General features: G+C 47.5%; 1 protein-coding gene across 1 annotated transcript in view; it reads left to right on the plus strand.

The window, feature by feature from the left end:
• Window positions 1–2,083: 2,083 nt before the first annotated feature.
• The window catches only part of CELSR3 (cadherin EGF LAG seven-pass G-type receptor 3), a 256,060-nt gene continuing 245,558 nt past the window's right edge, over window positions 2,084–12,585 (plus strand). Inside the window, exon 1 of the mRNA XM_077451691.1 lies at window positions 2,084–6,573. Within this exon, the coding sequence (XP_077307817.1) occupies window positions 2,343–6,573 (4,231 nt within the window). The 5' untranslated portion in view covers window positions 2,084–2,342. The remainder of the gene's footprint in view (window positions 6,574–12,585) is intronic.

Genomic DNA, 12,585 nt, shown 5'->3' on the forward strand with positions numbered 1-12,585 from the left:
AAATTTAAAGCGTCGCCTATTGAGATTTTTAGGTACCGTACTTTGTCGTCAATCCACAAGTGCGTGCAATTATAAAGCGTGACATGTTTGGTATCTATTTACTCGGCGTAACATTATCTTTCACATTATGCAAAAAAATTGGGCTAATTTTACTGGTTAGTTTTTTTTAAATTCATGAAAGTGTCCCTTTTCCCAAAAAGTTGCGTTTAAAACACCGCTGCGCAAATACCGTGTGACATAAAATATTGCAACAATCGCGTTTTATTCTCAAGAGTCTCTGCTAAAAAAAAATATATATATAATATATATATAATGTTTGGGGGTTCCAAGTAATTTTCTAGCAAAAAATATGGATTTTAAACACCAAATGCCAAAAATAGGCTTAGTCATGAAAGGGTTAATATTCACTTTTTTATTGTATTATTAGATATACACACACATTCTCACATTAAAGTGGAGGTCCACCCTAAAGTGGACCTTCCGCTCATTGGAATCCCCCCCCCCCTCCGGCGCCACAATTGGCACCTTTCAGGGGGGAGGGGGGTGCAGGTACCTGTACAGTACAGGTATCTGCACCCACTTCCTGGATAGATCTCTGCGGAAAGGGGTGTAGATTACGCCCCTTTCCAAAAGTCCCCCGCTGCCTGCTGGGAAACACACAGATCCCAGAGGCAGCGGGGACCATCCTTATTGCGCAGCGCGACTCGCACATGCACAGTAGGGAACCGGGAAATGAAGCCGAAAGGCTCCACTTTCTGATTCCCATACCCAAGATGGCGGCGGCAGCACCCGAGAGACGATCGAGAGATCGGCTTCGGGTGCCGACATCGCGGGCGTGCTGGGCGGGTAAGTGTCACTATTTTAAAAGTCAGCAGCTGCAGTATTTGTAGCTGGTGGCTTTTAAAAAAAAAAAAAAAAACGCGCACTCCCGGCGGACTCCCGCTTTAAGAACATCATATTCCTTTATCCATGTTCTAAACATTTATCCCCCCTTCCCAAAAAACCCTTCCAAAAAAAAAAAAAACAATAAACAAAAAACAAACAAAAACAAAAACAAATATATAAATAAAAAAATGAAATAAGATATAATAATAATACTTCATGTTAAATAAAATTTGATAATGATCATTATCATCATAAAAAAGAAACAACATTTTTATTAAATATTAACATAAAATATGATAATAAGAACAATAAAAATAATTAACATAATAACAAAATACCATCAGCAAATAACTAAATAAAATGATAATAGTAATAATAATACTTAATTAAATAAAAAAAAATGATAATAACCATAAGCATCGTAAAAAAAAATATTTTTAGTAAATAATATAATAAAAAATGACAATGTAATAATAAAAAAAGAATATTACATAAAATATTAAAATGTGATGGATATAATAATATTATTAATAATAGTAGTACCAAAAACAAATAAAAAATATTACATAAGATATAATAATTCGAATATTACTATTATCATCATTAATATTATCACATAAAGTTAATAATAATAATAAAAATTATAATAAAATTATGTATAAAGTCTGTATTACTAATTTTATACACAAAAATAAAAATAATATTACATAAAATACTACAATGTGGTGGTAATAATAATATTAATATAGTAGTACCAAAAACAAATAAAAAATATTACATAAGAGATAATAATTAGAATATTACTATTATCACCATTAATATTCTCAAATTATCAAATGAAGTTAATAATAGTAAAAAAAAAATTATAATAATATTGTGTATTAAGTCTGCATTGCTAACTTTATACACAAAGTTAAAAATGTTATTACATAAAATATTACAATGTGGGGGTAATAATAACAATAACAATAGTAGTACCAAAAACAAATAAAAAATATTACACAAGATATAATAATTAGAATATTACTATTATCATCATTAATATTATCACATAAAGATAATAATAATAATAATGCAAATGATAATAATATTGTGTATAAAGTCATCTCCACCTTCAGCACCCTGGACAGCTCCTCCAGCAGTAAAGATGGCCGCTGACGTCACCGCTCCTGACTCAGCCGCCGCCTGTGCGCCTGCGCTCTGGGGATCGTACCACCTGTCCCCCGTAGTAGAGGGGGGTAGGAAGATGGGGTGGAGCGGACCATTCGGGTCGCCGGGAGCCATGTTGGTGTTGAATGAAGGGAGGGTGAGGAGATGCTGCGCCCGGAGAGTCCGCCTGTGAGCGCCGAGTAGATGGTCGCAGCCGCCGCGGCCGGGAGAACGTCAGGAGGAGCGGGGGAGGGCCGTGCCCAGTGAGGGGGGCAGCGCCGTTGCCAGCAGACAAGGAGGGGAAGACTATGGCTGCTCAGCTGCCGGGGACCAGCCTGCCTCGCCGCTGCCTCCTCCCGCTGCTCGTCCTCCTCAGCATCCCTTTGTTCACTTCCAGCCGGGGGAAGCATGCAGGCAGCCGGCAGCGCACTGATCACCGTCCCCCGGCCCTTGCTCCCTCCCTGTGCATTGTGTATGAGGGGGCTTCCCTTCCATGGCTGCAGGGGGCTCAGGAAGACCACCATCCCCAGGCCAGGGGCCACCACAGCCAGTACGGGGCCCCCTGGCACCTCAGCCTGTGCCGGAGACCGATGACCCAACGCCGGCCCTCAGCGGACGACCCCGGACCGACCCCACGGGCACCCAGTGACTCCTCCGGAACCGAGGGCCAGCCCCAAGAGCCCCCGGGGGGCCACCACAGCCGGCACGGGGCCCCCTGCCACCTCACCCTGTGCCGGAAACCAATGACCCAACCGTGGCCCCCAGCGGAGATCCCTGGACCGACCCAGTGGGCACCCTACAGAACCAAGGGCCACCCCGAAGGGTCACCGAGGGGCCACAACGAAGGAGGAGCCCCCTTCTGCTGTTGGATTACAAAACCTCACGGTCCCGCCATCGTAGGACCCCATTGCCTTAAGATTCACAGCCAAGACCTTGTTATCCTGCAATACTGCCAGCCAACGCGGAACCCCAGCGGCCCGCCGAGCAATAGGACCGCGTCCAAGGGGGGTTCTCTGCCAACCAACGGGACTGACGGCGCTCCCAGACTCAACAGCAGCGGCCTTTCCATGGTGGACCACCAACTCGTCTTCCTCCGCCACGTCCACCGGATTGGGAGCGCCGACACTTCTATGGACGGCCAGGTCGCCCTCGGGGGGCCTCTAGTTGGCCAAAGGCGCCCATGTGTCTTGCTGGCCTTATGGCCCTTGAACGTAACCAGGGACTGTAGCCACGCGGGAGGGATCTTACCGGACGCATGGCGTCCTTCACACTTGAACCCGGGGATTTGCAAACTCAACTGCCGGGACGGCACCGAGACCTGTTCCAAGGACACCGGCAGGTTCTGGTGCTGCAAGCTGACCCGGGGTCTGGGGAAAGGAGAGGAGCCAACGGAGGGCACGTGGAGAGGAGAGGAGATTTCAGCACCGGACCGACGGACAGCTCCCGCTGCTGCTGCTGCTGCTGCTGCTTCTTCTCCTCCTAGGCAGCCCACCCAGACCCCCCCAGTCCCTCCGCTTTCCCTTAAAGGACCCTGCTCTCGAAATCTCTCCTTCAACTCAACCAAAGGTTGCCTGAAAATAATTCTCTCAGCCTCCGCTCTGGAGGAGCTCAAAGCTATTGATCTTCATACCGAGCAAGCGTTAGCACGTAGCAAAGCCATGCAGCTGAACCCGCAGCCTCTCGCTAATAGATCACCCAGGCAGGGGGGCAGTGGGAGGGGTAGGGCATCCCTTCCATTAATAAGGACACGCAGGGCAGCCAACCGGCATCCCTACTTCCCCCAATATAATTATCAGGTTCAGGTGGCTGAAAATCAGCCCCCGGGGACCCCTGTGATAACCATGACAGCGCAAGACCCTGATACCGGGGAAGCGGGGAGGGTTGTGTACACCATGGACGCCCTGATGAATAGCAAGTCTTTAGAGCTGTTCAGTATAGACTCGGTCACTGGTTTGATCTCCACCACGGAGATTCTAGACAGGGAGAGCATGGACCTGCACTACTTCAGGGTCACGGGCTACGACCACGGGAGCCCGCGGCTGTCCGCCACCACCATGGTGGCCGTGACGGTCACCGATAAAAACGACCACAGCCCCATGTTCGAGCAGGCCGAGTACAGGGAGAGCATCAGGGAGAACGTAGAGGAAGGATACCCCATCTTGCAGCTGAGGGCCACAGACATCGACTCTCAGACCAACGCCAACATCAAGTACCGCTTCGTCAACGAGCAAGCGGCTCACTCGGTTTTCGAAATCGACGCCAGGTCAGGTTTGATCACCACCAGTGGGCTGGTAGACAGAGAAAAAAGGGAGAGGTACTCTTTGATAGTGGAGGCCAGTGATCAAGGGAAGGACCCGGGGCCTAGGTCGTCCACGGTCAAAGTTGAGATAACCGTCCTCGACGAGAACGATAACGTGCCGCAGTTCAGCGAAAAGCGCTACATAGTGCAGGTGAGAGAGGACATCAGACCCCACACTGAGATTATAAGGGTGACCGCCACCGACTTTGATAAGGACAGCAATGCGGTGGTCCATTATAACATCATTAGTGGTAACAGTAGAGGACAGTTCTCCATCGATAGCTTAAATGGTGCCATACAGGTTGTAACCCCCTTGGACTTTGAAACGGAGAGGGAGTATACGCTCAGAATCCGCGCCCAAGACGCGGGCCGCCCCCCGCTTTCAAACAACACCGGTATGCTAAGTGTCCAGGTGGTAGACATCAATGACCATGCCCCCATGTTTGTTAGCACCCCCTTTCAAGTCAACGTGCTAGAGAATGTTCCTTTGGGTCACTCGGTTATTCACATTCAAGCCGTGGATGCAGATTACGGGGAAAATGCTCGCATGGAATATAAATTGACTGGCGTTCTACCTGCTACTCCGTTTGTAATTAACAGCGCCACCGGTTGGATCACCGTAAGTGGCCCCCTAGACAGAGAGACTGTAGAACATTATCAGTTTGGAGTAGAAGCTCGAGATCACGGGAACCCACCACTGTCTGCATCCGCAAGCGTCACTATTACCGTCCTGGATGTGAACGATAACCGGCCAGAGTTCACCCAAAGGGAATATTTCATACGTTTAAATGAAGATGCCAGCGTGGGGACTAGCGTGCTTAGCGTAACCGCCATAGACAGGGACATAAACAGCCCTATCACCTATCAGATCACTGGAGGAAACACCCGCAACCGCTTCGCAATCAGCACCCAGAGCGGGTCAGGGTTAATCACTTTATCGCTGCCGCTTGATTACAAACAGGAAAGGCGATATGTCCTGACGGTGACCGCCTCCGATCGCATCCTTCATGACAACTGCTACGTCCATGTTAACATCACCGACGCAAACACCAACAGGCCGGTCTTTCAAAGTGCGCACTACCCTGTTGATATTAACGAGGACCGGCCTGTCGGGAGCACTGTAGTGATCATTAGCGCCACGGACGACGACGTCGGAGAGAACGCAAGGATCTCCTACTCCTTGGAAGACAATATCCCCCAGTTCCGAATTAACCCCGATAGCGGAGTTATTACGCTCAACGCCCAACTGGACTATGAGGACCAAATGACTTACACGCTGGCTGTTATTGCAAAGGACAATGGAATCCCGCAGAAATCCGACACGGCCTACGTGGAGATTATGGTGAATGACGTCAACGATAACGCCCCCCAGTTTTTAAACTCGCAGTATCATGGAATAGTCTCAGAGGATGCTCCTCCTTTTACAAGCGTCCTACAGATTTCTGCCACCGACCGCGATTCTCACGCCAATGGCAGGGTTCAATACACATTTCAAAATGGCGAAGACGGAGATGGGGACTTCACAATAGAACCGACCTCAGGTATCATCCGTACTGTACGTAAGTTGGACAGGGAAAGTGTCCCCTTCTATGAGCTGACGGCTTACGCAGTGGACAGGGGCATCCCCCCGCAGAGAAGCCCAGTTCGCATCCAAGTCGCCATTCAGGATGTCAACGACAACGCTCCAATTTTTCCAGCCGATGAATTTGAGGTCTATGTAAAGGAAAACAGCATTGTAGGTTCGGTGGTCGGCAGAATCAAAGCCACCGACCCAGACGAAGGCCCAAACGCACAGATAATGTATCAGATCGTTGAGGGCAACATTCCCGAAATTTTCCAAATGGATTTCTTCTCCGGAGAACTGACCGCCCTCATAGACTTGGACTATGAAACCAAGTCAGAGTACGTGATAGTGGTACAGGCCACCTCGGCCCCGTTGGTTAGCAGGGCTACCGTTCACATTAAGCTGATCGATCAAAACGACAACACCCCCGTCCTGAAGAACTTTCAGATCCTCTTCAACAATTACATCTCCAACAGCTCCAACACTTTCCCCTCTGGTGTTATTGGAAAAATCCCGGCCTACGACCCCGATGTGTCAGACAGACTCTACTACACCTTTGAACGTGGGAATGAGCTAAATTTGTTGATAGTCAATCACTCAAGCGGGGAGTTACGGCTTAGCCGCAAGCTAGACAACAACCGTCCTCTGATGGCATCGATGCTGGTCACCGTATCAGGTAAAGTGTTGACTTTTCTCTTTATTTCTATGCCATGCAAGTCCATCATCTGTAGATTTGAGCTTCCTAGGCAGTTCTTGATGGGACTTTTTACAGAAGATCTCTTGGGGCAAATGTTTTTTGAGTTTATAAACCAGTACAAATGTTTCTGATAATGTTCATAAGAATCAGATTTGGCGATTTTTTTTTTTTGGGTTAAGTGAAAATGATGAAAGGTGACTTCTGGTTGGTTGCTGTGGGTTACTGCACTTTACGTGATCTAGCCTGATAAATTGAAGCCCTCTTAGGTTCGAAGGGTCAGGAGAGGCCAAGCTGTTTGACCATTTCCGTTATTTCTCAGGATGTTTATTGGTGAGATCTCTGTATTAGGTTCTGGGTTTGCTCAGGCAATTATGAGGTTCTCCCACCATTCCTGCTGGAAACGTACAGATGGGTTGGTGGGAACACCTAAAACTCCCGGGTAGATGGGAAGAGAGATGGAAATTATAGCAGGAAGATCTTGCTGTTGCAGTATCCAAGATGTTAACCCTTTGGTTGTCTTTATATGGCCCTTGGGCCACTATTGTATCCACTAACAACAACAATGGGGCACCCCCCTTCCCCAATGACACTTCCCCAATAACAGATTAGATGGACCTCCTGTGAGTACAACGTCCATCAGATGTAGCCCTTTGCTTGTCTTTATATGGCCCTTGGGGCACTATATTAATCCACTGATACCAACAATGGGGCACCCCCCCCCCCCCCCGCACAGACAACAGTGAAGAAGAATGATATCTCCCAATGCGAGCCCGTTCATGGGGGGGAACAATCCCCCACTAATGTCTGGACCTTTTCTACTCCCGATGGCCAAAGTTTGGCACCCCTAAAGTCTGAAGGACAGGAAACTGGCCCCTTGTTTAGAAAGTTTGGAGGTCTAAATAACAGATTAGATGGACCCCCTGTAAGTACAATGTTTGTAATAGACGGATTGAATCTCAACCAGTTCAGCAGGGACCAGCCGAAGATTCGAACCATGTATGGGCAGGCTGATTGTACCCAAGTTGATCGATCAATCAACTTGGGTGCAACCAGCTTGTAGGATTTTTCATGCGATTATTGCAGTTGCGATAGTCACTGTTTTGGTTGATTTACCAAAATTGGAGAGTGCAAAATCTGGTGCCGCTGTGCATGGTAGCCAATCAGCTTCTAACTTCAGCTTGTTCAATTAAGCTTTGACAAAAAAAAGAAAACCTGGAAGCTGATTGGATTCTATGCAGAGCTGCACCAGATTTAGCACTCTGGTTTAGTAAAACAACCCCTGTATGTTCTCCCAGCTGGGATGGCTTCCCCCCCCCCCCCCCCCCCCCCCCGCGCCAGGAGAACACAATGGCTCAGTGGGAGGAATTCCCCCATCAACACTGACTGTGATGACGGGGGAGTCAGGCTTTTTTTTTTCTCTGCAGGTTGCAGGAAAGTAAATTGCACCATCTATGGCCGGCTTTAAGATGTCTGAGTCACCCAACCAGGCTTTTGGGTGGAATGCTCTTTAATCATGGAATGCCATTTCCCAGCGAATGAGTATATATGTTTTATAAAAATTATAAACGTTGTACTTACAGAGGGTCCATCTAATCTGTTATTTAGACCTCCAAACTTTCTAAACAAGGGGCCAGTTTCCTGTCCTTCAGACTTTAGGGGTGCCAAACTTTGGCCATTGGGAGTAGAAAAGGTCCAGACATTAGTGGGGGGAAAAGACAATGCTCAGTCATTGGAAGGAATTGTTCCCCCCCTATGAACGGGCCCGATTATCGGGGGTCATTGGGAGATATCATTCTCCTTCACTGTTGTCTGTGCGGGGGGGGGGGGGGTGCCCCATTGTTGGTATCAGTGGATTAAAATAGTGCCCCAAGGGCCATATAAAGACAAGCAAAGGGCTACATCTGATGGACGTTGTACTCACAGGAGATCCATCTAATCTGTTATTTAGACCAGGGATCTCCAAACTTTCTAAACAAGGGGCAAGTTTCCTGTCCTTAAGACTTTAGGGGGGCCGGACTGTGGCCATCGGTAGTAGAGAAGGTCCAGACATTAGTGGGGGGAAAAAACAATGCTCAGTAATTGGTGTCATTGGAAGGAATTGTACCCCATCAATGGTTTCATTGGGCCCAATTTTTTGGGTTATTGGGAGGAATCATGCCCCATTCACTAGTGTCATTGGGGAAGGGGGGTGCCCCATTGTTGTTGTTAGTGGATACAATAGTGGCCCAAGGGCCATTCAAAGACAACCAAAGGGCCACATCTGATGAACGTTGTACTCACAGGAGGTCCATCTAATCTGTTATTTAGACCAGGGATCTCCAAACTTTCTAAACAAGGGGCCAGTTTCCTGTCCTTTAGACTTTAGGGGGGCCAGACTGTGGCCATCGGGAGTAGAGAAGGGCCCGATGTCAAAAAAAACAATCCCCCATTGTTGGTGTCATTGGAAAGAATTGTGCCCCATTGTGTCAGTGTGTGTGTGTGGACTGGAGTTATTCCCCATTGTTGGTATCGGTGGATAAAATAGTGCCCCAAGGTCCATATAGAAGGGGCATCTGGCCCCTGGACCGCGGTTTGGAGAGCACTGCTTTAGATGGTTTAGATGGCATACACACTGGGCGTGCGTGTCCAATCTCTACATTTTTGTGTGCCCGTGGGCATCCAGCCCTGCTGCCTGTCAAAGTCTGAATGGAGCTTGACTTGCATTTTGGGATCTGTGCTTTCAGGAGTGTATACCCGGAACACAGATACCCCTCAGGACAGTATCCAGCCTCATCCAGCTGCAGCGTATGTCAGCCCGCCATGGAGGTTGGCAGGCGATGTGGCTGGACTCGACACCTGTACCTCCCGGGCACACAAAAAACGCTGAGATTGGTCACATGCAGGCTAGAGTTGCGCTGATCCTAAGCGTTTGCAGGAGTGCCTGTACTCGTGCTACCTAAAAAAAACGATACCTTTTGCGGTGCAGTTTGAGATCATACAAATTTTGAATGGGCTCGAATCGCACAGCAAAGAAACGTGTGCGATTTGAACAGGAATGCGGTGCGATTCCTGTCCAAATCACATGTGGTTTCCCACACCGCTCCTGTGTGAACCCAGGCTTGTCATTGTAATTTCAGGAAGTGGTGGGGAAATGCAATGTAACAGATGGTGGCCATAAACCTTTTTGATAGACGATCGATTTCTTTTCTGAACAATCTCTTCCGATAGGAATTTCCACCATGTAATTTCATAACCTGAGAAATCAAAATTAGGGTTGTTAGGGTTGCACCGATACCGTTTTTTTTTTTTTTTTGCCGGCCAGTACGAGTACTAATACTTTTCTGTCAAGCACTCGCCGATACCGAGCGCCAATACCTTTGCCGTAGAGTTACGCGATTAAGCGTTAAGAATCGAGATTGCGATTCTTTCCCCCCTCGCAATCTTACTAAACCCCTTATTTTTTTTTTTTTAAATAACAGACATGTCATACTTACTTCCTCTGTTGGTTTTGCACAGAGTGGCCCCGATCCTCCTCTTCGGGGGACCCTTGGCGGCTCTCGTAGCTCCTCCTCTTCTTGAGTGCCCCGTCGGAGAAGCAATCTCCTTCGGGACACCCATGCGGGCACAGACACAGACACAGACAGCAGGACTCGGCCCCGCCCCCCTTTCCGGCGCCCGCGTCATTGGATTTGATTGACAGCAGTGGGAGCCAATGGCTGCGCTGCTATCAGTCCATCCAATCAGGACCCGACACACCGGCTAGTGCTGGTGTGCTCGTCCCCGGGGCGAGAAAGATCGGGTTCAGGTAAGTAAAACGGGCGGTCTGGGGGTCTGCTGCATGACAGGAGGTTTTTCACCTTAATGCATAGGATGTATTAAGGTGAAAAAAACACGAGGGTTTACAACCCCTTTAACAAACCATTTTCCCGATTCTATGCAGAGTTCTCTGCTCAAGCTGACAGCTGTCAACCCCAACCCCCCCCCCCCCCCCCCACCCCTCCCAAATAACAAACAAAACAAACAAAAAACAAAAAAACAGGCAGTCTGCCAAGTTTCACAACATTCCTCAGCCACTGAGCTAACTATAAACATTGTAAATTGTTCTTTAGATCAAAGGAATGAACTTGGTCTGTAAATGAGGGAAGTTTAACCACTTCCCACCCGGCCAATGTATATATACGGCCGGGTGGGAGCCGCCTGCTCCTGATAGGACGTTCAGGAACGTCATTCAGGAGTAGCGGGATCGCGTGCCCGCGCAGCGGCGCGATCCCGATGTGCTCGTGTCACCCGGACACGGCACATCTCAGATCGGCAGGAGGGCTCTGTGATTGGCCCTCCTGATCACATGACGGCCGTGTCCAATCACGGCCGTCATGTGATGTAAACAAACAGCCGGTTGCTAGGCAATTGGCTCTCCTCTCCTCACACGGAAGTCACCGCTGAGAAGAGGAGAGCAGAACGCTGCAGCCGGCTGATGATCAGTGAGTATGGGCTGCTTTTCACAGCTTTTTACTCACTGATCATCAGTGTAGTGTAAACACACAACACACCACACAGTGAAAACACAGTCCCCACATATGTCCCCAAAACACACATGTCCCCAAAACACACATGTCCCCAAAACATACATGTCCCCAAATAATAAAAACACATGTCCCTAATAATAAAAACATGTCCCCCACATATGTCCCACTAAAATCACATGTCCCAATGATTATCTGCACACATATGTACGTGATCACCTGCACACATATGTACATGATCATTTGCGTACATATGTCCGTGATCACACAAACCAATTATTATACACTTAACGGAATTTTTTTTACCAAAAACATGTAGCAGAATACATTTTGGCTTAAATTTATGACAAAATTTGATTTTATTGGATTTCTTTTCAAATAGAAAAAAGAAAATATTGTTTTTTTCCCAAATTTCCGCTTTTTTTGCGCTTATATCGCAAAAAAAAAAAAACGGAGTCGTGAATAAATAACACCAAAATAAAGCTCTATTTGTGCGAACAAAATGATAACAATTTCATTTGGGTACAGTGTAGCATGACCGCGCAATTGTCACTGAAAGCGCTAGAGCGCTGAAAGCTGAAAATTGGGCTGGGAAGGAAGGGGGTGAAAGTGCCCGGTATTGTAGTGGTTAACTACTTAAAGCGGGAGTCCGCCGGGAGTCCGCGTTTTTTTTTTTTTTTTTTTAAAAGCCAGCAGCTACAAATACTGCAGCTGCTGACTTTTAAAATAGTGACACTTACCTGTCCAGCGCGCCCGCGATGTCGGCACCCGAAGCCGATCTCCCAATCGTCTCTCGGGTGCTGCCGCCGCCATCTTGGGTATGGGAATCAGGAAGTGGAGCCTTTCAGCTTCATTTCCCGGCTCCCTACTGCGCATGCGCGAGTCGCGCTGCGCAATAAGGACGGTCCCCGCTGCCTCTGGGATCCGTGTGTTTTCCAGCAGGCAGCGGGGGACTTTCGGAAAGGGGCGTAATCTACGCCCCTTTCCGCAGAGAGCTATCCCGGAAGTGGGTGCAGATACCTGTACTGTACAGGTACCTGCACCCCCCTCCCCCCTGAAAGGTGCCAATTGTGGTGCCGGAGGGGGGGGAGGGTTCCGATGAGCGGAAGGTCCACTTTAGGGTGGACCTCCGCTTTAAAGACTAAACCTTTTTCTGACACTTGTTGGTTTCAAGTTAAAATCATTATTTTTTGCTAGAAAATTACTTAGAACCCCCAAACATTATATATATATATATATATGTGTGTATATGTGTGTATATATATATATATATATATATATATATATATATATATATATATATTTAGTAGAGACCCTAGAGCAGTGTGTAGACTGTATCATATACACAGTGGGCACATTTGTATATATGCTTATGTTTTTCACAAAAGAGAGATAGGGGGCGCAAGCCACAAAATTAATATATATATATATATATATATATATATATATATATATTTAGTAGAGACCCTAGAGCAGTGATGGTGAACCT

Source organism: Lithobates pipiens, unplaced genomic scaffold (genome assembly GCF_037356315.1).
Source record: "Lithobates pipiens isolate NorthernLeopardFrog02 unplaced genomic scaffold, aLitPip1_a1.2 Scaffold_23, whole genome shotgun sequence".
Taxonomy (NCBI): domain Eukaryota; kingdom Metazoa; phylum Chordata; class Amphibia; order Anura; family Ranidae; genus Lithobates; species Lithobates pipiens.